Source organism: Oikopleura dioica, chromosome PAR (genome assembly GCF_907165135.1).
Source record: "Oikopleura dioica chromosome PAR, OKI2018_I68_1.0, whole genome shotgun sequence".
NCBI classification, from domain to species: Eukaryota; Metazoa; Chordata; class Appendicularia; order Copelata; family Oikopleuridae; genus Oikopleura; species Oikopleura dioica.
This window is the reverse complement of record NC_137293.1, coordinates 9,785,122-9,812,171: the sequence shown is the minus strand read 5'-3', so window position 1 is coordinate 9,812,171 and position 27,050 is coordinate 9,785,122. Positions and strand designations below refer to the sequence as shown.

At 41.4% G+C, this 27,050-nt stretch overlaps 8 protein-coding genes across 10 annotated transcripts; 6 read left to right on the top strand and 2 right to left on the bottom strand.

Moving 5' to 3' along the window:
* Positions 1-1,785: 1,785 nt before the first annotated feature.
* Positions 1,786-7,826, top strand: LOC145704084 (uncharacterized). Of its 2 annotated transcripts, XM_081781517.1 has the most exons (10): positions 1,786-2,176; positions 2,544-2,596; positions 3,567-4,028; positions 4,100-4,226; positions 5,033-5,274; positions 5,436-5,507; positions 5,718-5,897; positions 6,256-6,340; positions 7,218-7,447; positions 7,491-7,826. In XM_081781517.1, exons 3-10 carry the CDS (start codon positions 3,765-3,767, stop codon positions 7,569-7,571), a joined length of 1,281 nt encoding a protein of 426 aa, XP_081637643.1. In that variant the 5' UTR covers positions 1,786-2,176; positions 2,544-2,596; positions 3,567-3,764; the 3' UTR covers positions 7,572-7,826. The 2 variants fall into 2 exon arrangements, with proteins under 2 accessions (XP_081637643.1, XP_081637642.1); XM_081781516.1 differs by lacking the exon at positions 1,786-2,176 and having other exon boundaries at positions 2,277-2,596.
* Positions 7,827-8,089: 263 nt separating this feature from the next.
* LOC145704234 (uncharacterized) lies at positions 8,090-8,808 on the bottom strand. The gene is made up of 3 exons (XM_081781678.1): positions 8,582-8,808; positions 8,388-8,538; positions 8,090-8,335 (listed from the first exon to the last, which is right to left on the bottom strand). The coding sequence occupies exons 1-3, from the start codon at positions 8,765-8,767 to the stop codon at positions 8,214-8,216; spliced, it is 459 nt and encodes a 152-aa protein (XP_081637804.1). The 5' UTR covers positions 8,768-8,808; the 3' UTR covers positions 8,090-8,213.
* Positions 8,809-9,143: 335 nt separating this feature from the next.
* LOC145701719 (uncharacterized) lies at positions 9,144-13,705 on the bottom strand. The gene is made up of 18 exons (XM_081778936.1): positions 13,693-13,705; positions 13,451-13,582; positions 13,018-13,152; positions 12,092-12,379; positions 11,969-12,015; positions 11,799-11,858; positions 11,533-11,736; positions 11,378-11,477; positions 10,993-11,093; positions 10,860-10,936; positions 10,672-10,796; positions 10,521-10,579; positions 10,307-10,385; positions 10,029-10,114; positions 9,792-9,907; positions 9,472-9,752; positions 9,365-9,428; positions 9,144-9,307 (listed from the first exon to the last, which is right to left on the bottom strand). Exons 1-16 carry the CDS (start codon positions 13,703-13,705, stop codon positions 9,620-9,622), a joined length of 1,755 nt encoding a protein of 584 aa, XP_081635062.1. The 3' UTR covers positions 9,144-9,307; positions 9,365-9,428; positions 9,472-9,619.
* A 4,027-nt stretch (positions 13,706-17,732) lies between these two features.
* On the top strand, positions 17,733-19,036 carry LOC145705949 (uncharacterized). Of its 2 annotated transcripts, none has more exons than XM_081783454.1 (5): positions 17,733-17,939; positions 18,068-18,270; positions 18,319-18,418; positions 18,464-18,612; positions 18,654-19,036. In XM_081783454.1, the coding sequence occupies exons 1-5, from the start codon at positions 17,804-17,806 to the stop codon at positions 18,753-18,755; spliced, it is 690 nt and encodes a 229-aa protein (XP_081639580.1). In that variant the 5' UTR covers positions 17,733-17,803; the 3' UTR covers positions 18,756-19,036. The 2 variants fall into 2 exon arrangements, with proteins under 2 accessions (XP_081639580.1, XP_081639579.1); XM_081783453.1 differs by having other exon boundaries at positions 18,059-18,270.
* LOC145705940 (peptidylprolyl isomerase domain and WD repeat-containing protein 1-like) lies at positions 18,998-21,284 on the top strand. The gene is made up of 7 exons (XM_081783443.1): positions 18,998-20,181; positions 20,247-20,369; positions 20,412-20,548; positions 20,590-20,674; positions 20,720-20,898; positions 20,943-21,044; positions 21,091-21,284. Exons 1-7 carry the CDS (start codon positions 19,056-19,058, stop codon positions 21,217-21,219), a joined length of 1,881 nt encoding a protein of 626 aa, XP_081639569.1. The 5' UTR covers positions 18,998-19,055; the 3' UTR covers positions 21,220-21,284.
* LOC145705951 (ceramide-1-phosphate transfer protein-like) lies at positions 21,285-22,244 on the top strand. Its single transcript, XM_081783456.1, has 4 exons — positions 21,285-21,437; positions 21,481-21,537; positions 21,580-21,848; positions 21,893-22,244. The coding sequence occupies exons 1-4, from the start codon at positions 21,296-21,298 to the stop codon at positions 21,998-22,000; spliced, it is 576 nt and encodes a 191-aa protein (XP_081639582.1). The 5' UTR covers positions 21,285-21,295; the 3' UTR covers positions 22,001-22,244.
* On the top strand, positions 22,194-23,828 carry LOC145705947 (obg-like ATPase 1). The gene is given in 7 exon segments (XM_081783451.1): positions 22,194-22,352; positions 22,396-22,528; positions 22,572-22,870; positions 22,917-22,936; positions 22,938-23,153; positions 23,197-23,391; positions 23,438-23,828. Coding segments are annotated over 7 exon segments (1,179 nt in total). The 5' UTR covers positions 22,194-22,276; the 3' UTR covers positions 23,678-23,828.
* Positions 23,829-23,840: 12 nt separating this feature from the next.
* Positions 23,841-26,973, top strand: LOC145705943 (T-complex protein 1 subunit alpha-like). The gene is made up of 10 exons (XM_081783445.1): positions 23,841-24,116; positions 24,159-24,362; positions 24,407-24,502; positions 24,547-24,775; positions 24,817-25,005; positions 25,791-25,921; positions 25,963-26,144; positions 26,191-26,302; positions 26,352-26,457; positions 26,498-26,973. Exons 1-10 carry the CDS (start codon positions 23,856-23,858, stop codon positions 26,656-26,658), a joined length of 1,671 nt encoding a protein of 556 aa, XP_081639571.1. The 5' UTR covers positions 23,841-23,855; the 3' UTR covers positions 26,659-26,973.
* Positions 26,974-27,050: the final 77 nt, after the last annotated feature.

Genomic DNA, 27,050 nt, shown 5'->3' with positions numbered 1-27,050 from the left:
AGATGATGTCTCGCCACAAGAAGTCGTCTCTCGAGCTCAGTATACCACCAAATTAGCCACATGTTGCATACTACCGATCATTACTCGGTAAAACAAAGAGTTCTTACGTGTAAGAAAAAGAATCAGTGATCGCGTGAAGTAAGAGAAACTCATCATAATTGGCTGCGCAGATGTCTGGTTGAAGTGACATGGCGCAAAGACTCCAGCTGGATGTGTTACAGTTGGGTACAGGCGGCGTGGTGTAATCAACTCGCCGAAACGTGAATAATAGAACTCCACGTCGATGACACTGGAATTTCGATTCATTATTAACCTTACGCCGCCAAACTCGAATTTCACCCCCCGCCGCCAAATGTGCCATATATGTGCCATATATGTATTCGATGTGCCAAATATGGCACAACTCTTAAAAAGTCGGCTGGAGATGTTGAAAATAGGAAATTTTTTGTCATGCTTCCAAATGTTAGACATTTGACATTATAGGATATCAGACGACATCAAATGACATCAGATTCATCTCGGAAATGTTTATCTTCTTCTTATAAGGGAAAATTCCTTACAATGCATTTTAGGCGGAAAAAGTCCCACCGCCGCCAAATGTGCCAAATATGGCACATCACAATACATTCTTGTGCCATATATGGCACACGAGTAGCGAAGCTAAATTCACTATTTTGACGCATTTGTAGCGAAGCTAAGCCAACCAAAGGCCTACCACGTGAAAGTTTAGCGAAAAGTAGGGGTATAAAGGGGGGTCGGCGAGACTCTTACTCCAAGTAAAAAAAAAAATTACAGGCGGTTTAAAGTCTTGGTGCCATATATGGCACACTTGGCGGCGTAAAGTTAATGGAAAAGCACGTACCTCAAGAAGATGATATTCATTGTGACAACCAGAATCGCCCGGGAAGTCAGCTTTAGTGATTTGTACACACGAACTTTGAGTAATTCCTTTTTTCATGATCTCTTTATTAATGTCTCCTAAAAAATTCCACAAAGCCGAAGAAAATTGAAGACCATTTCCTTGCGTTCGAACTCTGCCACATCTCTCCACTGCCTAGCTCGGCAGAAAAACTCATTTGATATTGCCTAATCACGGCTTCCCAAAAATTGTTTTTATGTGCTTTAAAAGTACCTTTGTATCCATTGAAAACTCGTGTTTTTCGAAAAAAGGATTGTTCTTTGCTGAAAAAAATGAATTTTTAGAAGCCTGTTGACTGATCCCACATGCTCTGCCTCGGTCTCTCGAAGGTTCTTCTATCATTCTTTTGGGCAGATGGGTTTGAATCATCCCCCATTGTGTTATCTCTTAGAAAAGCAGCATTTTCTTACACAATGTGCCGTTGGAGATGTTTTTAAGCAGTTTAAAAAATGAATATTCAGGCAGTAGATTGGAATCAACCATTCATCCATAATTGAATTCTTGCGCTGTTCTCGCGCAAAAATAAAGTGTTCATTTATTTTACATGTCATGTGCCGAACTGATTGTTGGAAGTACTGAGTACGTTTCGTCATAAAATGCATTTTGCTGGAATATCCGGAAACGTACAGGATTGTATAACTTATACAGTATAAGCGAGATTTATGAAATTGGATCATAGTCTGATGCGAACGCAAAGATTAATCTTTACCGAATCGACATTAATCCAAGTTAGTGCTTGGGCGAAGAAGCGCCGTGTAAAAGTATGAGCTGCCGAAAGGTAGAGAGGGCGATCGAGAGTCGTGCTCAGCATGAGCTGTCAGGACCAACTCTAGCTACGATCTCATATTGCATTGTTTACGCGTTAAATCAAATGTTCTTCTAACAACGAGGAATGACTTTTTAAAGAGATTATGCGAAGATACTAAGAAACTGTTTACCCAAAGAGAGAGAGTTTTCTCAAGAAAAATTTGAAAATCAGGCATGGTCAAATAAATTGTTTCATTTTCCGTCGATGATGACATTTTTCTATTCTCATTTTTCGTATGAAAGTCTACATATTTCTCAAGCTTATATTTTTAATCATAAATTTCGAGCTAAAATTACGATTCGAGTTATTTCTAAATTGATATGATTACTAATGATCATCGTTTTTAATCGAAGATAAGCACGATTTTGGCACATGCACCAAAATAAAACATTATTTATTACTACTATTATCAAGAAGCAATGCAATTGCCGACCTAAAATAAGCCTCAGGTATAGTTTTAGAAACAAGACGTCTTGCGATATTACTCGCCAGCGAAAAACACACTGAAATAGAAAGCATTTTGCTGTTACATTAGATCATTTCTAATTTTGCTCTGTTGGACTTAAAATAGCCGTCTTTCCGATTCCCGAATTCGCTTTTAGAATATCCCAAAAATGAAAATTGCACGATTGTCTCTAAAAATTCGAGTTCAAGCTCGCGAAGCCAAGGAACAAATAAAATTAAACGTCCGGTTGGAAAAAAATGCTTTCTGCTGATTTTGACTTTGAAGACCAAGCAATTTTTTTCGGTGCAGAAAGGCGGCTATTTTCAGTTTTCATAGATTATCGGCTGCAAATTTCCTCACAATAGCTTTAGAAAGAAGACTCCAATCCGGCAGAAGAAACAGATTATCTATAAAACAATTTCAGGCGAGGTTGCATATACAATTGTCGGCCAGACAAAGTTTACGAAGGATCAATTTTTGATGCAAATATAAACCAAGCTGCACCCATTATCTTGGACGTATAATCCGGGATAATTTAGTACCCCGAACTTGGCTTTGGAAAATGTCGAAATTCAAAGTGCTGAAAGCAAAAATTTAAAGCTTTGTCTACCAAATTTCAACGTTTCTTTCGTGGACAACGCGTTAATCAGCGATAAGGGGAGTAATTCCAAAAAACTGAAGTGTTCGGGTGAACGGAACAGCATTCCTCCCTGTTCGGGCGGTTTAGGGCGATTCGTCTTCTCTGAAATTTTATTCGCCCTTTGAGATTTTCAATTACCATTTTCGGCTCTTTTCTTTATTTTCGCTGAGTTTGTTTTTTCTAGCGTGTTTTCTTGAATTTAATCCCACATTATGTGACGCATGCTGATAAGGACGCTTGTCTATTAGACAGGGAGAAATTAAGGGGATTCTTCGATGAAGTGAATTTAATTTCCATCAGTTCATTTTTCCTGTTCAAAAATACATGACAGCAATAACGCTGCGCGGCACCGGTGCCGCTAATAAAAAAGCAATTTCCTAGAGAGTGTTCTAACACTCAAGTTTCCAAGTATCGCTCTTGACGGTCCTTAGCCGGAACTGGCATTCTTGATCCCCGGCTAACGTCATATCTGGTTACTTAGGAAAAATCATTGCGAATTTAAGAGGCGAACCCTTTCCTGAACTTCTAAAATTCATAATTTTCAAAGAACGATCTTAAAAACGTTAACTACAATCAGAAACGAGAACTAAATCGAGGTTCGAAATTCTCAAAAAATGCGAAGAAAGATGAATTTCAAAATATCAAGGCGGTTAATAGAATTATATTTTGATTCCTGGAGGAGGAGCTCCTGGGGTCTGGGCGGTTCGCTACTCATTCCTATTTTGGCCAAAACGATTTTGCATCCTCAAAAAAGATCTACGGAAGTTCAACGTGTCCTGGAAGATGTTTTGACCGCAATGATCAATTCCACGTTGATTTGGAGAATTTTCAATTGCAAGCTAAATTTTTTACTTTAAACGTTTTTAGGTGCTCAAGCGACTTCTTTTACTAAAGCATTTTTTTGTCCAGGAGAGCGCAGTTTTTTCTAAAAGCAGAGAGAGGTTAACTTTTCATGGTGCATGCGCAGGAGCAATCCGTGCAGGAAACTCAGCTGGCAGCCCTTATCTTCACAGGAGCCGCCCTTGCTTGCATGATGGTGGTCATCGTTAATAAAATAAGCTGTTTGAACGAGCAGCGTCGCATGAATCAGCAGCGGGAGGAGCAGAAGAACGACGTGGAAGCAGGGCGAAGTGGTGGCCTCTGCAGCGCGCTGTGTCTCTGCCAGACGATTGCCGACGTGATTTGCGCGCCCAAGGACAAAGTTGACCGCGACCTGGTTTGACAATTTTATTCTTCGACTTCGAAACACTTCCTATGCTTTAACCTCAAACTTAAACTTTTACTCAGGACTATTATGACCGGTGCTATGCGGAAACTGTTAAGTCGATGGACATCTCGGAGTCGGGAAACGACAACGTATCGCTGCCGCGGGAAGTGAATGCGGCCGCTCTCGCAACTGCTCAATTTCTTGCAGGTATTTAGACAAGCACTGAGGCCATCACTTTCCCAAGAAACAGCTTGAACCCTCTTTGAGCGACAAAAAATGTGTCCTCCTGGCGCTTTTACTAGTAGCTTGTCACGAGAGAGTTTTTTTAATTTGAAAACTTTGGTCGACAAAGTTGTTCGTCCTCACGCTGTGATTCCGAGAAAATAATCATTGCGAAAAATCTGTGTTATTTTTGATGAAGGAATATAATTTACGCCACCCAAAATTATGCTTTGCTAAGCTTAAAAAATTCGTTGCGCTCCAGGTATTACTCCAGGTATTACAGTCGAAGCCCAAAATTTCGCGGCTTTTCAGATAACGAAATTTATTATCAAAAAAGAGGGCACATTTTTCTTTGGATAAGCAATAGATTTTCGTAAAAAAAGAGCTTTTCTTTACTAAAAATATGTAGGACAAGATTCGACTTTCAACTGAGCAATAAGATTTGCGGGAACACGGTCTAATTAGGATATTTTTTGCAGTTCTAGCGCAAAAAAATAGCGTCTTAGTCGACGAAATCAGCAGTACACGAGACAAAAATAAAGAGAAAATCATGTTTTACACTTATTTTAATGATTTTCCATGCTCAACACGTTACTATTTATTTGACTTTTGAACGAAAAAGTAAACTCGGTTTTCTGATCAAATGAGTTCTACTTGAAATGAGTTTTGTCCTTGCGGAGGGTTTTTTTCGATTAGCCATCGCGGGGAACATGACCGCGCCGCTGTTTAACATGCGCTTTTTTCTCTTTTCTAACCAATTTTCCTCGTATAAAAATGTTTTTTTTCTGTAGCCGAGGGAAATCTAAGCAGCTTGACATCGTCGGAGCGAAGCCAAATCGCCGAGAATCGTCAAGTGATGAAGGCGTACTTAATCTCAAAGCTCGTCGCGCCAAAGTACCGAGTCGAAGACGGCAAGATCAACATGCAAAAGAATGTTGGCCACTTGGACAGATTCGAGCACTTCCACAGGCAAGAGGCAATGTTCCAGCTTGTTTTCAACGGTCAAATCGCCGTCGACACAAGAGCAACCAAGGAGGGTTTCTTATCTTATCAAGGGAGAGCCACGAGCCCAGGGTGCGTACAAAGAGGCGTGACTGTTGGCTCACTTGATACTAGAATGCATAGAGCGTCTAGAACGGAGACACGCTAATGAGATAAGCGTGGTTATTGAAAAGATAGAAAACCCTTTATCAGCGACAACAACGTGAAGCTATCAAACGCCTGAAGAAGTCATCAAAAGATCGAAAACTCGAAAAGCAAGAAAAGGTAAGAAAGCGACTTTTTACAATTTCGAGTTCTGCCGTACGCGTCATTTTCGCGAGAAAACGAAAATTATCGCCGTTGGGCTCATTACCAGCATCGTTATGCTTCGCATTACGTGAAAAAAAACTTGTCGTCACAATCATCTAAAACGTTCCCACGAAACTATTTTTTCGTTGAACGGAGAATTTCTCTTTTGCATTTCTCATTTTTCAGATCCCAGAGTCGGAGAAAGAAACCTCTGGCATCGGAACTGAAGTGAATTTCCCGTCACCGTCCAACCACCAAAAAGGGGCGGAAACAAGCAACAAGCCTATCTCCAAACCGCCAGTTCGCGAAAAACCAAAGAGGACGGAATCTGGCTCTTCAGCGTCCACGCAGAACTCCCGTCGAAAGAAAACGGATGAATATGTTTTTTTTTTGTTTGATTGATTGAAATGATTGATTGAAGCGCTGAAGCTGGTCATCATTTGATGGAGCTCCAGAATTAGATAAAAAAATAATGTCTACGCGGCATTAAATCAGAAGATTAAAATGAACACGAAAATAGTTTCTTCCAACATTGATACATAACTTATGTAACATAAGATAAAAAAATATTAAATAATATTGAATCTTGCGAAAATAATTAATCTTTCGAAATGAAAAGAGGCTGAAAAGAGGCAGATTTTAAAAGCCTAAGTTCAGTCTCAAAGTAGTCTTAGGCTTGAATCGAATGAGCGAATTTTGAAGGTGAAATTCTATCCTCTCAAAGCCGATGTTCAAACGCCTTGCATCAGTCGTGCGAAACAAGGGACAAGACTCGGCCGTCGGATCTTCCATTGGACAATACGATGCTGGTAAAACAATTGATTCTAAAAAAAGAAAAGAAAACTGCAAGGCGACATTTTCCCGATTATCGATTATAGAACGTAAAAGATCTAGTCTTCCGCATTTTTTAACCAAGAAATTATCATCTTGAAGACCGCCATAATGAATATTGATGAATTATTCATAAGCGCGGATCGTGGATGCTAAAAATTTGAGTGGCCAGATCGAACATAGAATTTCCCTTTTTCTCGAAATTTATTAGAAAAAGTGGTTTTGCTCAAATTGAACACAGTATTAGAAAAGGGATATAAATTATATCATATAATTTAATCTGCGCTTACCTGGAAGTTGCGCAAGGGCTCAATTTATGAGCCATTTTGGTTAAGCGGCAGTCCAGCCGTGCGTGTAAACATGCCCCTGTCTTGCCTTCTAAAATTGCTACACACAGAAATATATAACTTTCAGATTTGAAAGCAAAATACTCGAGGGTCTAGTCTTGACTTGAATCGATTCTTGAGCAAGTTGTCGTGTATGGAAGCTTGTTCAAAAATTTCAACCTCAAGCACGTTTTTGAATAAATAACTTTAAGTTGAGTAATACTCAATCGCCAAAGACTAGATCTTTCTTTTTCTAAAAAAATTAATTTAATTTTCAAAAAAAAAAATTGTTTATTGTTCGTTGTCGTGTTTTATAACCGCTTGCGAGTGTTTACGTCTCTTCATCAGAGCAGTAAACATCTTGTAAAAACGACGTGTAAAAACGTTACGCATAAACGGAACGATTGAAACTCAATTATCAATTTCAATTAGGGTCAAATTAAATTATTTCAAATTAACTTAATTTTCGCTTTGTTGTGATCTTATGCATCTAATTGGTGATTTACTACTGAGTTGATTTATTTTGAAGACATCGAATCAATCGAGCGAGCGAAAAATCGTCCACTGCAGGGAACACTTCAGCGCGCTCAAGACCAGAGTCGCACGTCTTCTTCCGACCGGGAAACCAAAGACGAAGACCTGGAGCCGATCAGAGAAGAAACATGCACCAAGGAAGCCGTGAGGAATATCGAGCCGAGGCCGATTTTCTCTCAGTCAGACTTCACATCCACTAGCAGTCAAAGTCGAACTGTATCAAAGGTACGAACATCGTTCATTACTGTAACTGACTGTAGTCTTTCAGAACCCCTCTGAAACTTCATGCGACTCAGAAGAATCAAGCAGCAGTTCCAACACCAGTGGCTCGTCCACCATCACTGTCTAGCTACGAAAGCGCAATAGGACCCGATGCCCATCTCAGACAAGAAACTAAATTTGCAGAAATACGAAAGAAATTTCCACGAAAGTAAAAAAAACCGCAGTGGTGTAAAAACACTCAAATCCAATCTGTATATATTTTATTTCTGAATTCAAACAGAAAACAGACAAGAGTCCCCAGTCTATTGCACCAAAAATACTTTGCTTGTTCATACATTTTGAATATTTCGAATACAACAGAACTCGTTCTCTTTTACTGTTACCTACTGTCGTTTCAATTTTTCCGCAGTGAGTTTTTTTACGCAAGATAAATATTTTTCAGTAATAAAAAACGCCGCTGAAAAAGCTCGTTCAAAGCAGCATGAAAAATTTCTGAGGTAATTTCGGTCTGCTGAGTGATCCCGCATTCCAGCGATATTTTCAATTTCGTAAAAACGTAGGCCAGTCCGTACTTGCGCACGTTCTCCGCACATTTGTTTGAGTTCTTTATTACTTTTCAGAAAAACGTGGCGATTTTTGTCGCGATTTCTTATTTATTTTAGATACATTGTTGTCATACAGGAGCTTTTCTTTCGTACAGAATATACAGATTGCATACACAGTCAGTTTGTTATTTGTTTATTTTTTTAATCTAGCTTCGTTCCTTTATTCATTCGTGGTTCATGTTCTCGTATCCAGTGCCTGAACTCTGTCGGAAGCGAAACCAAGTGGCGCCAAAAATCAATCCGGGCACGATTAAAAGGCCAAAGAGGCACATCATCGCGACTCCAACTAAATTTTTATACCAGTGGTACACACATTCTACGTAGTCTTATCTCCTTACCTGGTTTGTAACCTTTTTCGTGATGAATACGAGTGATGACCCGAGTCTTGTTACTCACAGGCTCGTATGTTAACCCGCCGTCTTGAGAAATCGCCAACGAGTCCTTGATCGTGAGGAATTGCAGATCCTTTTGGTTCATGAAAATCTCCACCTAAGTTTTTATTGGAAGATTTCGCTTTGAAAATCGGACTCACTTCGAAATATCCGTCATTTATTGGTTCTGAAATGCGCTCCATGAATTGATCGTTCGAAAGGTCCTTGTAGGTTCCATCCTCGTAGCTCGCAACTTGCGGCAGTAAAGAGAACTTGATGATGATTTCTGGATTCTCGATTTCGAAATCAGTGAACAAGTCGCACTCGAGGTGTTGCAGCCTTGACATAAACTCCAAACCGGTCTGGACTTCCCGAGGATCAGCAAAAGAAAAGCGCTGTCTTGACTTGCCAAGGCCTGAATTCTCGATCCTCTCCTTGAATTTGTGTTAGGACGGCATCTGCGAAAATCTGCTGCATATTTCCGAGAGCGTCAAAGGGCCCTTCGCTAGAGATTCGAGAGTGTTTTTTTCGTGCAATGCAAATTTATCAGTTTCAAAAGAGAAGTCCTCATCAAAGATATAGTCTCGAGCCGTGTGGTCGGCAGCTGGAAATTTTAGAGGAAAAAATTCCACAGCCGATTTCAAAAATTTTGAATCACAAGGCAAGGACCGCCCCTTTCATGGAATCTCGAAAACCAGATTGTTCTCAATCCCTTTTCTGTCATGGAAAAGATGATGTCATAAATAGGCGAGTCTCCAACGGATCCAGAAGAGAAACAAGGAGTCAAATCGAATTCATCCGGCGCAAAATATCGATTCCGCGAACCAAAGTTATTTGCTGACGTCTGAAACTGTATCGAGCCGTTCCCGTAGCACTGGTTTTCATAGCTTTAATTAAAATTGTAAGTTGGAACCTTTTAAACTCTAAAAATGAAGCGTAAATACCTGAGGAGCATTCCAGTCTCGGCATTAAACATATCAGCATTGTCTTGTTGCTCGAGCCAGACTCCTAAATTAACATAAAACCACGATGGATTAGGCGATTATCCAACCTGGATAATGGTAAATTGCGACGCACGTTGCGTTTATCCCCTTCCCAGGACCGAAGTCGAGCTCAGTTTCGTAAACGTCTTGCCATGCATCGGAGAAAATATTTTGTCGCACGTCGGATGGCTTTTAAAATGAGCTCAAAGCTGCGTCTTAATCAATATGCTTCAGATAAGTCCTCATTTCCTGATTATAGAAAGCTCCAGTCGGCACTCCAAAAATATCTGCTGGTGATTCTGGCCCCTTATTCTTGATCCAGTCGAAGCTCTCAATTAGCTTTGACACCCTTAAAATCATCATTTGGAAACTTGTTTGTTGATCTTACTTGCATGAGCCAGTACTCATGTCGATGGTGAATTGCGCGTCTAAACTTTTCATCTCAACAACTCTGACATTTGCTTTTTCCTCAAAGTCGTAATAGTCCATTCTAGTTAGGTTGTTCTAACAAAGGATCAAAAATGCGCGAAGAGCATAGTTGCGATTTTCCGTATAGCCGATTTTCCTTCATTTACGAGAAATCGCATGTGGCGGAAAATCACATCTCCGATTTTTTGATCCTTTCATTTACATCAAATCGCAAGTGCGAGGCATAGACATTTTTCGACTGAACATTGACCATTTCAAGCTTCGTATCGACATTTTTGTTGGCTGAAAGATACAGTTATCTAATTGCGATCAATTAATTCAGAAGCAAAACGCAAGATCAACCAATTCATGCGAGTGCAGCACGATTCTCGGAAGCATAACTCGGGCCTTAGGGTTAAAGTATAAATGCATTTTTTTCTAAAAGAGTTCTTGATAGATTTTTGATCTCTACTGAATCGGATGACTTGGACTTACCTAGTGAATCGGGAGTCGAGTTGATTTCCATTTGAGTGACGCCTTTATCGCAGTCGCCGAATTTTGGCGAGAAAAAGCTTTTCAAGTTTATCCTTTTTATCCAGCCGTTGACAGTGCTCTATAATTGCGCCCGGAAACCACGTTTCAGGTGTCAAGACTTCACTGTTCTCAAAGCTCTCAAAATTGGCAGCTTCGCTCGGAGAATAACTTTCCTAGAAGAACGAAATGGATCCTCTCCAACAATCGAGTCCATCTGGTGTCGCTCAAATTTATCTTTGATGGGTCCAAGCGTGTGATTTTCATGAACATGGGTAATAAGGATTTTTAACAAGAAAATCGGTTGTAAAACGTGGACCCCCGCTTGCCAATCATATAGAAAATGTCCCAGCGAGTTGAGATCTCTATTTCATCGCCTTCCCAAGTTCCATTTTGCTGGAATTCTACTAGAAGAGGGACAGATCTGTTCGAGAACGTGGTGAAATTCGGATGGCTTTCGAAGCGGATAAACAATTTTTCCTTCAAAATACATAAAAAGATGAATAATTATCCGTTCATGAAGTACTGATTGATTTGCGTTCCATCTCCAAGTGCAGAGGACCACTTCTCTGCGGGAAGGCCACGAACAGTCGTCTGAAAAGATCACGATAGCAAGGTCTAAGGTCGAGGAGCCTTCTTATCAGACTCACCTCTTCAACAAATTCGGACTCGAAATTTTCCCCGTAGAAAAAGTGATCGGCGCCAGAGTGAGTTGTATAATTTGAGTTTCTTGAACCGCCGTCAGTTTTCTTTTGAAAGGCGCTGGATGGTATTCTCGCCGCCCCAGATAGGTTTAATTTCTAATACGTTAACTTCAATTGGAGCAAAATACACATCTCTGGAAAAACACTCAAAATTCAGCAGCGCGTTATTCCGGAAACGAGAACGTGGCGGTCTTCGTTGAGGAGTTTCTTAGAAAAATGCCGCCGCGACCTTGTTTCTGAAACACGTGTTCCATGAGCAATGCTCACTTCCGTCAGCGAATGTTATTCGCAGTTATCTTGTTTTTACGATAATTTTAAACGCCTGATCCCTCAAATCCGAATTTCCAATCATCGGGCAAGATCCGTTCCGTGTTGCAAATGTTGTTCAAAACGTCATACCCATAAGAAGTCGTTGTGAATTCGAACAAAGACTAATCAGGGTTAGGGTTAGCCTTAAGATCAAGCATAAGAGAGAATCAGTTTCACCTGAATCCAGTAGTCATAACTCGTATAAAACCACTCATTGGTAAATTGATCGACGGGATAAGAATAAGACTTTGCAAAGGCATCTGATCGAAGCATTATTTCTTCTTGGTAATCATGAAACGAGAAATTCTTCCATTGAGGCTCAAAGTCCGGGTCTAAATTCTCCACTCTCCACGTTTGTAGTGGGGCGTACTTGTCCTTCGCCTAGAATGACTGTTGAGAAGCACTTTTTCTTTCGTGACTCAAAACATGATAAAAATTCTTACATTGACATTTCGCACAGTAGTCACCGTCGCTTCTTCTGTGAAGTTGCTCGCTGCGAGGACCTATTAAGAGACTTGTTCATGATTTCAACATAACTCGTTACGCGTGTAAAGGAATGCGATCATCGCATTGCAAGGGTCAGGCGTCACGGATTCAAGTTCCTCGGGCTCACCTTATTTATGGCTTTCGACCAGAGCCTGGCGTCTTCTGAGAAGTGCCTTTGAAAAGGGATGAAGGTAATTTCGACCTAGTTTCGACAAAATAACACGTTGATGATCATTTTAGATCCCCTGGCAATATTGCTGACTGCGTCCGTCAAAATCGGAACCGTCTCGCGACCAAAGTGGTGACAGGGTCACATCCGAAGTATCGACATGGTAAGGGTACGTATGATTTCGCCAGAGCGAGACGAACCAATTCGTCGTGTTCTTGTCCATACTTCCATTGCCAAAATAACCAAGAACTTTGTGAGAGTGGTGCCTTTTCGGGTTAATCTCCTGCGTCTCATATCCCCAGCCGAATATTCCTCGTTTCGCTGGATCCTTCGTGATTCCTGGAATATACTGCACAGTTGCTCCACTTCCTGAAATTTTCCTTTTTCAGAACAATAGGTACTTTGGCCCAAAATAAGTTTAAAAAGGTGACGCAAAACTGAAGTGTTTCCGCGCACTCAAATACGGAGCTACTATCGTCGGACGCAAGTGGACACTCAGACTAATAAGCGGGCTAGATGCCGTTGTTGATGTCACAGATGAAGGATTTAGTTGCTGTTTAAAAAGCTTACAGATAACTCGAATACGAAAACTCTCGAGCTAAGCCCGTCTGATGATTCTGTAAACAAGAAAAATTTTTAGATCGTAGAGCGGGTTAAAAAAGTTGCTAGCAAATGCTAAGCTGATTGAAAACAGGTGTTGGTTCTTCAATAATTAATTCGAAAAACTGTTATTGAAAAGATCGGTTTTATACTCGAGCAGATTCTGGAGAAAAATTCCCCTCCGCTGACTTGACTAAAGAGCAGTTTATTCTCTTATTAAACTTGAGTTTTCCAACTCAAGAAACAACTTCTGCGGTGCACTAAATTCATCTCATTTCACCAAACAAACGTGAGTTTGTTTTGAGTAAAAGACCGCCATGCGCACTTTCACGAGTATTCTCCTCGACGAGAATTTTTATTTAAGAAATATTTTGATAGCGCTTGTCGAGCTGAGTAGTACTGCTTACCAGACATTGTAAATGTCAAGTACCAGGTATACACTGGAGCGGGAGTAGTCGTTGTCGATGCTGTGCTCGTCGTTGTGGAAGCTGTTGTCGTTGTTGCTTGAGGAGTGGTTGTATTCGTATCATCTCCGAATTCGCCTGAAAAGTGTCTAAGTAATTGCCGTGGTCTAAAAAACAAGGGACGCTCCGATCAGATTTTCAACGAGCTATCAGTTCGGCATTTAATCAACGCGACTTTTAGCGCTCCTTTTTCGTGTGTCCTAAAAACCGGTCATCCACAATGTCATCATGTCTCAAAATATCATGTAAGCGTTAAAATTTCTGGACCCCCTCCCTTGATATTAATAAGCAAATCTAATTGGATTTTATGCTTTTATGGTAATTCAAACCTTACGAACGCTGGGTTTTCCTCCAATCGAGGAGGTTAATTCCTTACCTTTGGCGGCGCTATCTATCTCCTCAGATATAAAGCCTTCCCCAGTTTCTTCAAGTTCTAACGAGGTTGAGCGAGAGTGGATAAGATGCCACGACCCGGTTATCTTGAACAAATGATTTCCGGCTTGTGCATCTTGATATACAATATTATCGCTTGATCCCTTCCTAGACTGAAATACTCGCCAAAGAGGCCGCGCGACCTTTTTCTGGCTCTAAGAGGAAATTAGAAGATAAAATTGCTACCTAAATAAGCCATCTATTTTGGTACAAGCGACTTTTAAGTAAAAGATCGGCAGTTTAACTCCCCTCTTCATAATCAAAAGAAAAAATCCTAAGGAGCCTCCCAACAGTAACACCGATTTTCATGCACATGTTTCTACCCCTGTTAAAATACTAATCCTTTAATTTTGCTGATAAAAAGTTGTATTAGACCATTATCTCCAAAATAAAAGATCTCAAAATGTATATTTTTTCAATATTAGTAATATTATATTACTCTATATTCATATATTAGAAATTTGGATTTTGGGCTTTTAGAAGACCCTGATAAGAGGTTAATTAAGGGTTATCTTATAATTAGACAACACAGGGGTGTCATTATAATAACTTTGGCGCATGAAAAAAGGGATTACGGATGTGACATCTGTGATGTCTACCCAAACTCGCAAACGTCACCAGTACAACAAAAATGTTTCCTAAGAACGTCGAAGTGCCATCTCCTGAACTCGCTGCTGATTTCAGTGTATATGATAAAGTCATCCGAAATGGGAATCTTTCGAACGGTTTGAACATGTGTCACGGCTCTTGCGAGTCGAAATGCACGCGATTGATAAGAGTGTCCGCACTGCTTTTTAAATACTCTGCGCCCTGCCGACGCCTTTTTCGAGATTCTAGGCGTGAATATTGTGTTATCAAAAAATTCGTACGCTGGCGTATAATAAATAGGACTGAGGTTCAACCATTCGCGCTTGGGCATATTTGCAAAAGCCTCAAACGTGTCCGAAAATGATAAACCAGTCCCAAAGTGATGCAAAAAGCGGGCTTTATTCACAAAACGTATTAGCCAGCCGGGAAAAAAAGGGATCCTATCCCGGCCCCTGTATTTACAGAAGTTGGCCGTTAATTTTGCAAATTTTGCGGCTACTCTTTATCTTCGATTCTGATTTTTTCGCGGGAATTTTGTCAATTATCAAACACCTCCGATCCATTTCGTTTTCATTCGCGCGAATTTTTTCTCATACAGTAAACTCTCTCTCTCTTTTTACATCATAAGTCTCGGGGAGTATTAAAACCGTGCCAGAGGCTTCTGTGCATCAGCAGCAATCGAAAAAAGAGCAAAAAGGGTCGAGAATTCGACCTTCATTTCGAGCAGCCAAATGCCTGCTCTGCCCGACCGGCCGAGATATTGCACCTCGGAGATATTAAATATTTGCTTCTTGCACCCTCAGCTACAATTTTATATTTTCTTGTTCTGGAATAGTAAGTAAGAATTCTGATTTCCATGTTTCATTTTCTTGCGAAAAAATGCCAAGCAATGCAGATTTTGAGTAATAAACTCAATTGTTAACCCTTGTGTAAATTAAACAAATTAGGTGTCATTCTAATACCTTGCAGTTTCCTCCTGCTCGAGTGGAATATTAAGGCTTGGACTTTGTATGCAAATATATGCCCCCTTGGGGTCCCTCAACATTAGAAAGCGCGGTACTAGAGTTTTCAGAAAACACACGCGCTAACTTTCCCGTGTTTGTTGCTCACACATGCTCCACATTTCCGTCCACATCATCTTGCAAATACTTTCTAATCGAAAAAACTGGACAAAACAGTACTTTGCTTTTATATAAAAATATTTGTCCGGAAGCTCCCGAAAGTACTCAACAAGCAGAGAATTTTTACAGCCAGTCGTAAATTGAAAAATTAAACGAAAATCTCGGGCGATTTATAGAGCATTAGGGTGCACGTCGAAGTTCCTTGACTAAAGTCTTAAAGTATTTGCGACCGCTAGTCACGTGGTCCCTCAAAATCGCCACCAACAATCATATCCGTTGGCAGAAAAAGAGCTGCGGAAATCCAGTGCAGCTTAACCAGCTCATTTTCGTCGACCCGACTAAACTCGATCGATAAAAAACTATTTCATAAATGTTTCTTTCCTTTTTTAATACAGCAACATACAGCAAGAACTACTTTCAGTTATTTAATGGAAAAAACTGGACAAACTGGCGAATACTCAACGTTTTATACATCCATCAGGATAATATCAAAAATTATTAATTTTCTTTTTCAATCAAATTCTAACTAGATATTCTCCAAACCACAGAATTCAGTCCATTCTTTTTCAGGTAAAACTGCTAAATTATCAATGGGAGCAAATTCTTTAGTCAAAGTTAAACGATTCTATCTGTTCTCTGGAATCCTTTCAGCTATTTTTAGCAAATCAGATTAGATGCCCCAGAAATGAACTCTCCGAATATAATAATTTGGAATATCTTGACTTTCAAGTACTCTTTCTCGACGTTTTCTCCTGTCCAACGACTTTTTGTCTGACAAGTCTTTTTTATTTCTAAAGGCATCGAAAACAAAAACTGGTTCAAAATGGCTGGCTGCGTCTTTAATCTGGAGAGAAGGAACCTACAAAACCATAAGTATTGAAAGCGATCTGGTGTAAGCACTTTGAAAATGACTTCGTGGTCGGATTTCGAGTCTGAGGCGCTCGGCCAAATGCACAACAGGAAACCGAGGGAGCGGAAACGCGCAGCACTGAACTTCGCCCCAATTGTCGCATTGTTGAGCGGTGGGAGGAAGAGACGCCCGGTTGTGACGAAAATGAACGGTTCACGTGGCGAACGTTTGTTTACTTTAGGCACGGCTCACAAAAGCTAGGATTAGTAGCAAAGAAGCCAATGCAGCTCATGTAAAGATCAGATTATGCTGTTTTTGTGAGTTTGCTTCCCAGCAAGACATTCGACCTTCGTGGCGACCAACGATGCACTTTTAACGGAATAACCGTGGCTAGAAGTAACCAAATTTCATTCATACTTTTATATAGAAAAGCATTGAAGAAGAAGGACGCGGCGGGGAAAATTATAGATTCTGCCTCCCCGGTCTCATTCAACGAACTTTGTTATTTTTCTTGCGGCTAATTTGTTGTTTCTGGACAATCATTTAGCATCTTGTTTATTAACCACGTCTCACTAGGCTAAAATAGAAAATTAGGCTTATTCAGTATTGTTCCTGATCTCGAATGCGTCGTTCGTAAGAGCCGAAAATAAGAATAAAGAAAAGGTAAAAAGGGAAAACGGCGGGGACGAGTAGCGCAGTTAGTCGTGCCGAATTACTCGGAGGGAGAGTTGTGAGTTCGAATCCTGCTACGATTGGGTTCTTTCTCCTCTCAAAAAGGTTCTCGTCCTCATCGCCTGTTAGATTGGGTCAGTAAGACTGTTATCAACCTAGCATCGCTATTGTCGCACGAGATCAAAAACCGTAAACTGACGAAAGGCAGCACGAGCCCTGAGGTTTCTCTCGATCCCTGTCCAACCGTACTCTCAGATTAAAGAGGTCGTATGGCTGCAGTCAAAGACCCACCCGTTATGATACCTGGACAGATAGTACCCTCTCGAGAGTTTTTGATTCTTAAATATATTTCGTGTAAAAATCCTGTCGGACTCAAAGAGCTACTCCTCTATGTCTTCTTTCCAGTACTTGCGAATGATTAATTGATAAGAGACAGACGTTTTAGAGAAATTAGCGAAGGAAGCGACTGTAAGTGTGGTCTACCCAATCCACAATCTAAAAGTACGTGCTCACGCTGCTTCTAACCGACGAAAGTGCGATAAATGCAGCGCGATAAATGCACCTGAGTGGTGTTGAGGACGGGACTGACTCAGTCACTTTCAGCGATAAATTAAGTCAATCCCTCAATTTCGGTTTCGCGAAAAAAGCGTGAAACTCCGTATATTGAAAACGCACTTGCGAGCATGAAATTCGAAACACTTCAATACCACAATATCGTTACCATATTATCGAATACGGTTTGTGATACAGACTGTCAGAAATAGTTACTGTTGTTTCAAACTCAACAAAAACCTTTAAAATTTTTATTTCAATGTTAAAATCAGACTTTTATATTGTACTTTCATCAGGCAGACGCTCAAATATCTTTTCAGGAATCTTCCTAAGCTTCTGCTTCCAGCAAATGTCTTCCAGCAGCGGAGGAGCTCCGAGAGCAAGGTTCTCACGAGTCGGAGGAGCGCCTCGCAGCACTGTTGCGTAGGCGCCGGAGTGATTTGAATTTGGCGCGCAATGCTCTTTGACTCGTCTGGCCAATCGATCTCGGCAAATCTCAAAAACTCAAAAAAGAATGGAAGAGGAAAACGTCCAACGATTGGAGACCGTGAAGCAAACCGTTGAGGGTGAAGAGTATGAGGACCCTGCCGCTTCGGAAGAGGATGTCCACGAAGAGCAAATCATCTCCGAATCACAGCCACAGGCGATTGGTGAGTTTCTTATCATTACTGTCAGATGCAGTATCATTATACAGTCGGTGGCAGTTTGACAGAAGGGTTGAATTTATAATCACTTAGTTCAATCGTGAACGAAATCTAACAAACGCCAGAAATTTCAGAGCTAAATCTGGAAGAGCAACAGGTCGTTCACGAGCAAGTGGTCCATCAAACAGAACCCGCTCAGATCATCCACACGAATGAGTCGATCTTCACCGGTCAGAAACCCTTCCGTGAACAAGACATTTTCCTTCCGATTGCGAACGTAGCCCGGATCATGAAAAACGCCATTCCCGCCAATGGCAAAATCGCCAAAGAAGCGAAGGTAACTCTTGTCTTTCAATGAACCTTATCTTTTATCAGTAATTTATAGGAGTGCGTACAAGAGTGCGTCTCTGAGTTCATCTCTTTCATTACTTCCGAAGCTGCCGAAAGATGCCAGCAGGAGAAAAGAAAGACAATAAACGGAGAAGGTGAGCCAATGCCAGAATTTTAAATCATTCACTAGAACTTTTCAGACATTCTCTTCGCTCTGACAACCCTCGGTTTCGAACCTTACGTAGAGCCGCTGAAGATTTACCTGGGCAAGTACAGGGACTCGATAAAGGGCGATAAAATGGAAGATGCACAGGAAGAAATCTCGATAAACACTCCGCAAATCGTCCAGGTAGTAGAACTCGGCGAAATTCAGAGCTTTATCAATCCTAGATTGCCGGAGAGTCGGGTGTAACTCAACACGTCATAATTCAAGAAAACGGGCAGATGATTCAAACAGCAGATGGCCATCAATTAGTGTTCAAGACCGACTGAAGAAAACGTTCCCTTCATGATCATCTTTCTTAGTATTTTGTCTCTCCCTCCTCTGCATCTGTCGATTTTCCCGTGATGACGACTGAGCTCATCTTTCGCTTACACTTTCCTTTTTGCTTAATTCTCCGCTTTCTTTCGTGTTTTCGAAAAAAGCACCGAAAAAAAATTTTGAAAAGCAGCGGCCCAGTCGGCAAAAATTGTTCCAAAACAAATTACTGCCCAAACAGATGTTACTCGAAAAAAGCTCGTTCTATTTTGTAAATAAACTCTTCAGAAAAACACTTTTCTCTCTCTCTTTTAATGACGGTTGACGGGGAATCGGGGTCGGCTGTTGCAGAGGCAGCAGTGGCAGAAGCAGTTCCAGTTTGTAATCGTGAAAATGCGGATCAAGAGATGGACGAGCCAGCTGCTAAGAAACGAAAGGCCGTGAACGTCCAGGAATTGAGATTGCTCGAGGACCTCCCAGCGGCCGAGAGATACGAGAGGAGTTACATGCATAGAGATGTCTTGTTTTCCGTCCATTCTACTCCAACAATGTTCATCGTGACGGCCTCGGTGGATGGTCACGTGAAATTTTGGAAAAAGCGGGAGGTCTACATTGAATTCGTCAAGCACTTCAGAGCGCACATTGGCGGCCTCATCCACACGGCGGTCTCGACCGATGGTAGTCGCTACGCAACAACGGCGACGGACAAGAAGGTCAAGATATTCGACGTCGTCAATTTCGATATGATCAATATGATCTCGCTCGACTTTGAAGCTTCTTTGATCGAGTGGATTTATACCTCCGGCTCGACAATCCACGGAATCTCAGTCGTGGAGAAGGAGTCTCACATCATCCGAGTGTACGATTCGACATCTTCCAGTGCCTCCGAAAATGCGCTCCTGGACAAGGTTCATTTCAAGGGATCGACAATCACTGCGATGCGATTTTGCCCACTTCACAAAATCGTCATCACGGCGGATTCGCAAGGAATGATCGAGTTTTGGAACTCGGAGGCGCCCTACGAGATCAACGAAGATCTTTTTGAGTTCAAGTACAAAATGCAAACGGATTTATACGACTTGGCAAAGAACAAGGCTTTTGTTATGCATCTATCAGTATCTCCAGATTGCGAGAAGTTCTCCGCGTATGGATCTGACAGAATCATCCGCGTTTTCAAGTTGAGAAAAGGAAAAATCTGGCGACAATTTGACGAAACTCTGAAATCAATTTCCGAGCAGCAGAAGAAAGAAGAACTGATTAACGAGATGGACTTTGGGCGGAAAATGGCGAATGAAAAAGAGTTACCAAAACACGATAAGTTGCGGCTATCGGAAGCGATTTTTGACCAGTCTGGCAAGTTTTTTCTTTACTCAACACTCTGGGGAGTTCGGGTGATTTCATTGAGGACCGGCGCTTGTATCAAAATTATTGGACTAACAGGCACTGTTTCAAAAACCGAACCTTTCTCATTTCATGAGGATAAAAATTTTTGAAGCTGAAATAAGAGACCTTTCGACCACTTAGTCTGGCATTGTGTCAGGGCTCATTGACGGAGGACAAGCGGACGGCGGCGCTTACGCTTGACATGAAAGCAGCGGCGAACCCAACTCTGGCAGAAAATGTGAAAGGTTAGTTTTTGGCCCGTATTTTTCGAAAACAAATATTTTCAGATCCGACGCTTTTTGTTACTGCTCACAAAAGCAAACGATTTTACCTTTTCACCCAGCGAGAACTCGACGGAGAAGCGTATGAGAGGGACATTTTCAACGAAAAGCCGACTAAAGAGGAAACTATGGCTGCTGCACAGGTATAGTAAGATTTTTATACATTTCCTGATCGTTTTCCAAGACCGCACAGGCAAGAAGGCTTGCGACAAAGGTCTGTCTCCGAACTTCCATGGGAGATATTTACATTAAACTTTTCAAAGACAAAGGTAATTTTTTGTCTAGGTTTTTTTGACTGAGATCGTTTTTTGTAGTCCCTAAAACTGTCGAAAACTTCGTCGTCCATGTGCGCAACGGTTACTATAACAACCACATATTCCACCGAGTTATAAAAGGATTCATGATCCAAACGGGCTGTCCTCTCGGAACTGGAACGGGAGGCGAGTCGATTTGGGGCGGAGAATTCGAAGATGAAATTTTACCAGAACTGAAGGTTTGTTCATTTCGCTTCATCCGCAAGTTCTAATCTCTTCTTAGCATAAAAAGCCTTTCATGGTGTCGATGGCAAATGCAGGGCCAAACTCGAATGGGTCACAGTTTTTCATCACTGTTTGTCCCTGTCCATGGCTGGATAACAAGGTGAAAAACCACTCTATTTATTCTAATTCGTTAAAAACTCTTGTAGCATACGATATTTGGAGAAGTTTATCAAGGCATGGAAAATGTGCTCAAAATTTCCCAGGCGCCGGTAAATAACAAAACGGACAAGCCTTGGGATGATATGACAATTTTAAACGCAAGCGTAGTGAACTAACTCTACTGCCGCAATCGAAAAAAATAGAATAAATTCAACTGCCACTTTTCTCATTATTACTAGAACCTCCTCGAACATGCTCGAATGTTCTAGAATGGCTACCGAATCGTCCATCGCAAGTGACCTTTTGTACGATCTAAAATTGTGCCTCGATGAGTCCAGAGAGAATGATGTGCACTTGCCGACTTATATTTTGATATGGATTCACTTGAAAAAAGGTTTTGATGATCTTTTAAACTTTTTGTTAAAAACTTTATTTAGTGCTGGATGCGATGGGTTCAGTCTTCAAATTTGTCTCTTCTGACGTCGATGACAAAAGTAACCAAGCTTTTTCAAAATAAATTCACAATTGTTCTTCAGTCAAAATCTTACAAAGAATCGAAAAGGTCCAAAACTTCATCACAATCGAAAAAATGATGAAGGAGGAAAAAGCAGCGGGGAGCATCAACTACGAGAAACTAGACGAAAAGAACCCATCTGCAAGTAGAACGCTCCTGCGGCTCCATCGTGCGTTCAAAATGATTTCCACATTGTTGGGAAAGATCTCAAGAAATGAACATGACGGGAAGATGAGCACGATCGCGTACGAGTCTTATCATTCTAGTCCGATGCCTGCTCATCATCCCTGGGTAGATAAAGCTGCAATAAAACTATCCTAAAAGAGTTTATTTAGGTTGTTCGCAAATCAATCGGGGTGGCCGTGTACACTCTTCCAGACAGCAAAACCTTTTGTCAAAAAATCGCGCCAGAGCTGAACGGCGAAGAGTTGAAAAAACGCTAAAAGAAGTAGAGGGAATTCTCGAGGAGATCTTCTCTCGCACCGATCTTCTCTACATCAAGCACGAGCTTGACAGCATTCCCTAGATCGCCCAGTAGAAATTTATTCCGTGCAATTCATCTGCTATAGCATATGCTATCCTCATTTTCCAATTATCAGAAACAAAAGAATCTTCATTTACCAAGTATCCTTAAATCCGATCCAATTCGTAAATTTGACTTCAATGCGCTTACTTCTAGCAAAATCATTTAGAATCTTTCTAAAACGAATCCTTTCAGAATGCCACCAAAGAAGAAGGTTGTCGAAGAGGAGCCCCCAAAGGTCTTGGGCCGAATGGGAACTAACCTTCGAATTGGTCAGTAAATTGTCATTAGACTCATCTTCATTTATAATTGAAGGTATTGTCGGACTTCCAAACGTCGGAAAGTCAACCTTCTTCAATGTTTTGACAAAATCCTCCATCCCAGCCGAGAACTTCCCCTTCTGTACCATCGATCCCAACGAGGCAAGAGTCACTGTTCCAGATTACAGGTAAGAATTTCATGCGTTTTCACGTGGCGATGAAAATCTCTAGATTCGATATGTTGTGCCAAGATCACACGCCAAAGTCTCAAATTCCTGCTTATTTGAACGTCGTTGATATTGCCGGACTCGTAAAGGGCGCTAACGAAGGTCAAGGTCTCGGAAACGCTTTCCTCTCGCACATCTCCGGCTGCGATGCTATCTTCCACATGCTTCGTCTTTTCAAGGACGAAGACATCACCCACGTCGAGGGCGAGGTCGACCCCGTCAGGGATATCCAGATCATCAACGACGAGTTGAGACTGAAGGATATCGCGCTCATTGAAAAACCTCTCCACGACATCGAAAAGCGTAAGAATGATACAAAAATAAAAATTCTCTAGAAGCGGTGTTTTAGTTTACGTCCGCGGAAACGACAAAAAAACTCAAGGAAGAATACGAGGTCCTGAAAAAGGTAAAAGAAGCGCTGGAGGAGGGCAAGCACGTTCGATTTCTGGAATGGAACGAGAGAGAAATCGTCATTCTCAACAAGTACCTTTTCCTCACTGCGAAGCCAATGATCTATTTGATGAACATGAGCAAAAAAGAGTACCTCAAGAGAAAGAGCAAGTTCTTGATGCCTCTCAAGCAAAAGGTAACTTAGCCTGGTTTTATTTTTGATAAAAAACCTTTCAAAGATCGACGCTGTCGATCCCGGAGCAACCTGCATTTTGTACTCTGCTCAATATGAATTGGAATTTATGGATGCCGACGCGGCCACCCAGGAGACTATGGCTAAGGAAGCTCCCTCTCAACTCGAGAAAATCATTACCAACGGTTTCAAGGGCCTCGGACTCGAGTATTTCTTCACTGCCGGAGAAGACGAAGTCAGAGTAAGTATTCATTCGTATCGCCAGTCGTAACGGTTGATGATTTTAGGCATGGATTATTAAGAAGAACACAAAGGCGCCCCAGGCGGCTGGACGCATTCACACTGACTTCGAGAAAGGTTTTATTATGGCTGAAGTGATGGACTGGGAAGCTTGGGAGCAAGAGAGATCCGAAGCTAAGGTCAAGGCTATCGGAAGATATCGACAGCAGGGCAAGACCTACATTGTCAAGAACGGTGACATCATCTTCTTTAAATTCAATACTCCCAACGCCCCGAAGAAGAAGTAGAATCAAAACTAATAACTAGAGAGCGTCAACTGGCAACCGATATTTAGGCGGATTTCTCCTCCGTGTCCGAGGTGTTTTAGGCTAATTTTTCTAATTTATTGACTCTTCGACACGTGACTTATTTCTGTGCTAAATTAAAAATGATGGGAACCTTGTTTAAAATTATTTTATTTTAGAGATGAATACGGCCGAGAGATTAGTACTTGCTGGAGACAGAAAAACTGGCCAGAGCGTGCGATCTGAAAATGTTACCGCCGTTGCCGCAATCGCCAATATTGTCAAGTCTTCTCTTGGACCGGTCGGACTCGATAAGATGCTTGTCGACGAGACTGGCGAAACGACCATCACCAACGACGGAGCTACCATCCTCAAGCTTCTCGACATCCAGCACCCTGCTGCTAAGCTTCTGGCACAGATTGCCGATCAGCAAGATTACGAGGTAAGAAACAAGATCAAAATGGATCTGATGGATGATCATTAGGTCGGAGATGGAACTACTTCCGTCGTCATTTTCGCCGCTGAGCTTTTGAAAGGAGCCGAAGAGCTCGTCCGACAAAAGATTCACCCCAACTCTATCATCGCAGGTTACACTCTCGCCTGCAAAGAAGCGATCAAGTACATTCGAAGTGCTCTCACCATTCCGATGGGCGAGATTAACCGTGACTCCATCATCGCCGCGGCCAAGGTTTTCTACTTATTTTTCTCACCGATATTAATCTTCAATTTTAGACCTCAATGAGCTCGAAGATCATCAACATGCACTCTGAATTCTTCGCCGAAATGGTTGTTGATGCTGCCTCCCTTGTCAAGTTCACCGATCCCAAGGTAATCTCTATGGCAGTATTAAACATATTCTTATTTTAATTTAGGGAATTGACCGATATCCTATCAAATCCATCAACATTTTGAAAGCAAATGGCAAATCAGCTAAAGAAACTCAGTTGGTCAGAGGATACGCTCTCAACTGCATGCTGGCAGATCACCAGATGAAAAAGAAAATCACCAAGGCTAAGATTGCCTGCATCGATTTCTCCCTTCAAAAAACGAAAATGAAGATGGGAGTCCACGTCATTGTTGATGACCCAGAGAAACTCCAAGGTTGATTTTACCAAATCTTATGAAATTGACTAATTTTGTAGCTATTCGACAGCGAGAGGCTGACATCACGAAAGAACGTGTCAACAAGATCCTGGCGTCAGGAGCTAATGTTATCCTTACCACCGGCGGTATTGATGATTTGAACACGAAGTATTTGGTCGATGCTGGTTGCATGGGTGTCCGACGAGTCCTCAAAAAAGACATGAAACGAATTGCGAAGGCTACTGGAGGTAAATAGTCAAGAAACCACCATAATCAATTATATAACCCGATCTATAATTATTTTTTTAAACGGTTGGTTAGTGCTATGATTACACCTTTTCTTTATCATCTTTCGGGGCTGACCACTGTGATGATAGCATAACACATCATGAGCACACTATCCGTACCTAACTCCCAGATGGACGTGCTTTTTTTAAGGTGGTCCAATTTATTTCTCCCATTTTTCCTTTTTTGACCCAGAACACCATACAGATTTGGAATCAGTGGAGAAAATCTAGAAACTTGACCGTTTTAGTTTTTTGAAATTCACTTCCGGTTACTATTCTAGAGCCGGAAATTCACGAAATTTACAAGAAAAGCATGCTTATGAACTATCAAATTGAAGCTTACAACAAATCCAGTCATTAATTATCGGAACCGAATCCAACTCCGGTCAAAAACCGCCGGTAAACGACCGGTAAAAATTGAAAATTTTCTTATTAAAGCATGCTTTTTTCATAGTTTTACCGGTCAGTTTTGATTGATGATGAGATGACTGAGAATCTTCTGCGCAGCAATATGATAGGTCACACTTTACCCTTACTCCAAAATTTTGCCTTCTTCCGGCTCTAGAATCGTAACCGGAAGTGAATTCCGAAAAACTAAAACGGTCAAGTTTCTAGATTTTCTCCACTGATTCCAAATCTGTATGGTGTTCTGTGTCAAAAAGGAAAAAATGGGAGAAATAAATTGGACCACCTTATAAAAAGCACGTCATGGAACCTATTCATACTCATCCTACTTCTATTTTCAGCCACCATCGTCTCATCCTTGTCCAACATGGAGGGAGACGAAGTCTTCGAAGCCTCATCTCTAGGACACGCTGAGTCTGTTGAGCAGGAGCGAATTTCTGACGACGAGCTTATCATGATCCGAGGAACTAAGGTAAGTTATTAATAAGTTGTCTTTCATAGAACTCGTTTCAGAAACAAACTTGTTGCTCTATCATCGTTCGAGGCGCCAACTACTTTATGTGTGACGAGATCGAACGATCTGTGCACGATGCTCTCTGCGTGGTCAAGCGTGTCTTCGAGTCTAAATCTCTTCTCTGCGGTGGTGGTGCCGTCGAGGCTGCCCTGTCCATCTTCCTTGAGAACTACGCTGACAGGTTTGTCCTCCTCGTTTTCCCATTAACTTTATTCGTATCTCTTTAGCATGAGCTCACGAGAACAGGTCGCCGTTGCCAAGTTCGCCCAGTGTCTTCAGGTCATTCCAAAGACTTTGGCAATCAACGCTGCTCTCGATGCCGCCGATCTTGTCTCCAAGGTAAAAAAAAATACTGTCCAAGTGTTCGTAAATAAACGATATTTTCAAGCTGCGAGCCTTCCACAATGAGTCCCAGATCAACGAAAAGCGGGCACACTTTAAATATTGCGGTTTTGACTTGGAAAAGGGCTGTATCCGAAACCAGAAAGAAGCTGGTGAGATCAAGCAACTTGGAACTATTCTAAAATTGTCTAGGTGTCTTTGAGCCAACTAAGATCAAGACAAAATCGCTCAAACTCGCCACTGAAGCGGCCACTACCATTCTTCGAATCGACGACTCCATCAACCTGCATCCCACCGAAGGCAAGCAGAAGAGCTACTCCGATGCTCTGGCTGCCGGTGAGCTCGACGGATAAACACCTGTCCCAACTAGACTATGTATCTTTCACTCGTAACCGACCGCCTTTATCTTAGGTTAATATTAATGATTTACTCTATGATATAAAACAGTTTATTTTTTTTTCTTATACAAACCAGAGTACCAATGGGACTATTCGTTTATAGCGTTTATTATTAATATTTTTTTCACTCACTACATGTCAGCGAGTAGATTAGTTCCGTAAGTTCTGATTTTTTTATTATTTTTTTTCCAATTTCACTGACTTCAATATGAATACCTCGAGTCTTTCACATGCCTGTCACATTACTACAAAACATTGAAAATATATTGTTACTTGATAAACAAAGTCTTGATCGTGTTTTCTTTTGTCAGAATGAACGGAATTGTGCCGGTGAAATCACCGCAGCC

What these genes read in the sequence shown, in the direction of transcription:
- LOC145704084 (XM_081781517.1), top strand. Translation starts at nt 3,765, where the DNA reads ATGGTGCATGCGCAGGAGCAATCCGTGCAGGAAACTCAGCTGGCAGCC. An exon ending in AACTGCTCAATTTCTTGCAG is followed by an intron (nt 4,227 to 5,032) that starts GTATTTAGACAA and finishes TTTTTTCTGTAG; the next exon opens with CCGAGGGAAATCTAAGCAGC. An exon ending in AAAGTCGAACTGTATCAAAG is followed by an intron (nt 7,448 to 7,490) that starts GTACGAACATCG and finishes GTAGTCTTTCAG; the next exon opens with AACCCCTCTGAAACTTCATG.
- LOC145704234 (XM_081781678.1), bottom strand. Translation starts at nt 8,767, where the DNA reads ATGTCAAGGCTGCAACACCTCGAGTGCGACTTGTTCACTGATTTCGAA. An exon ending in TAAATGACGGATATTTCGAA is followed by an intron (nt 8,539 to 8,581) that starts GTGAGTCCGATT and finishes ATAAAAACTTAG; the next exon opens with GTGGAGATTTTCATGAACCA. An exon ending in CGAAAAAGGTTACAAACCAG is followed by an intron (nt 8,336 to 8,387) that starts GTAAGGAGATAA and finishes ATAAAAATTTAG; the next exon opens with TTGGAGTCGCGATGATGTGC.
- LOC145701719 (XM_081778936.1), bottom strand. An exon ending in CTTGACATTTACAATGTCTG is followed by an intron (nt 12,380 to 13,017) that starts GTAAGCAGTACT and finishes GGAAAATTTCAG; the next exon opens with GAAGTGGAGCAACTGTGCAG. An exon ending in CTCGACTCCCGATTCACTAG is followed by an intron (nt 10,115 to 10,306) that starts GTAAGTCCAAGT and finishes TGTATCTTTCAG; the next exon opens with CCAACAAAAATGTCGATACG.
- LOC145705949 (XM_081783453.1), top strand. Translation starts at nt 17,804, where the DNA reads ATGGAAGAGGAAAACGTCCAACGATTGGAGACCGTGAAGCAAACCGTT. An exon ending in ATCACAGCCACAGGCGATTG is followed by an intron (nt 17,940 to 18,058) that starts GTGAGTTTCTTA and finishes AACAAACGCCAG; the next exon opens with AAATTTCAGAGCTAAATCTG. An exon ending in AAAGACAATAAACGGAGAAG is followed by an intron (nt 18,419 to 18,463) that starts GTGAGCCAATGC and finishes AGAACTTTTCAG; the next exon opens with ACATTCTCTTCGCTCTGACA.
- LOC145705940 (XM_081783443.1), top strand. Translation starts at nt 19,056, where the DNA reads ATGACGGTTGACGGGGAATCGGGGTCGGCTGTTGCAGAGGCAGCAGTG. An exon ending in CAAAATTATTGGACTAACAG is followed by an intron (nt 20,182 to 20,246) that starts GCACTGTTTCAA and finishes AGCTGAAATAAG; the next exon opens with AGACCTTTCGACCACTTAGT. An exon ending in TCTGGCAGAAAATGTGAAAG is followed by an intron (nt 20,370 to 20,411) that starts GTTAGTTTTTGG and finishes AAATATTTTCAG; the next exon opens with ATCCGACGCTTTTTGTTACT.
- LOC145705951 (XM_081783456.1), top strand. Translation starts at nt 21,296, where the DNA reads ATGCTCGAATGTTCTAGAATGGCTACCGAATCGTCCATCGCAAGTGAC. An exon ending in ATGGATTCACTTGAAAAAAG is followed by an intron (nt 21,438 to 21,480) that starts GTTTTGATGATC and finishes AACTTTATTTAG; the next exon opens with TGCTGGATGCGATGGGTTCA. An exon ending in TGCCTGCTCATCATCCCTGG is followed by an intron (nt 21,849 to 21,892) that starts GTAGATAAAGCT and finishes GAGTTTATTTAG; the next exon opens with GTTGTTCGCAAATCAATCGG.
- LOC145705943 (XM_081783445.1), top strand. Translation starts at nt 23,856, where the DNA reads ATGAATACGGCCGAGAGATTAGTACTTGCTGGAGACAGAAAAACTGGC. An exon ending in TGACCCAGAGAAACTCCAAG is followed by an intron (nt 24,776 to 24,816) that starts GTTGATTTTACC and finishes CTAATTTTGTAG; the next exon opens with CTATTCGACAGCGAGAGGCT. An exon ending in CCGAAACCAGAAAGAAGCTG is followed by an intron (nt 26,458 to 26,497) that starts GTGAGATCAAGC and finishes AAAATTGTCTAG; the next exon opens with GTGTCTTTGAGCCAACTAAG.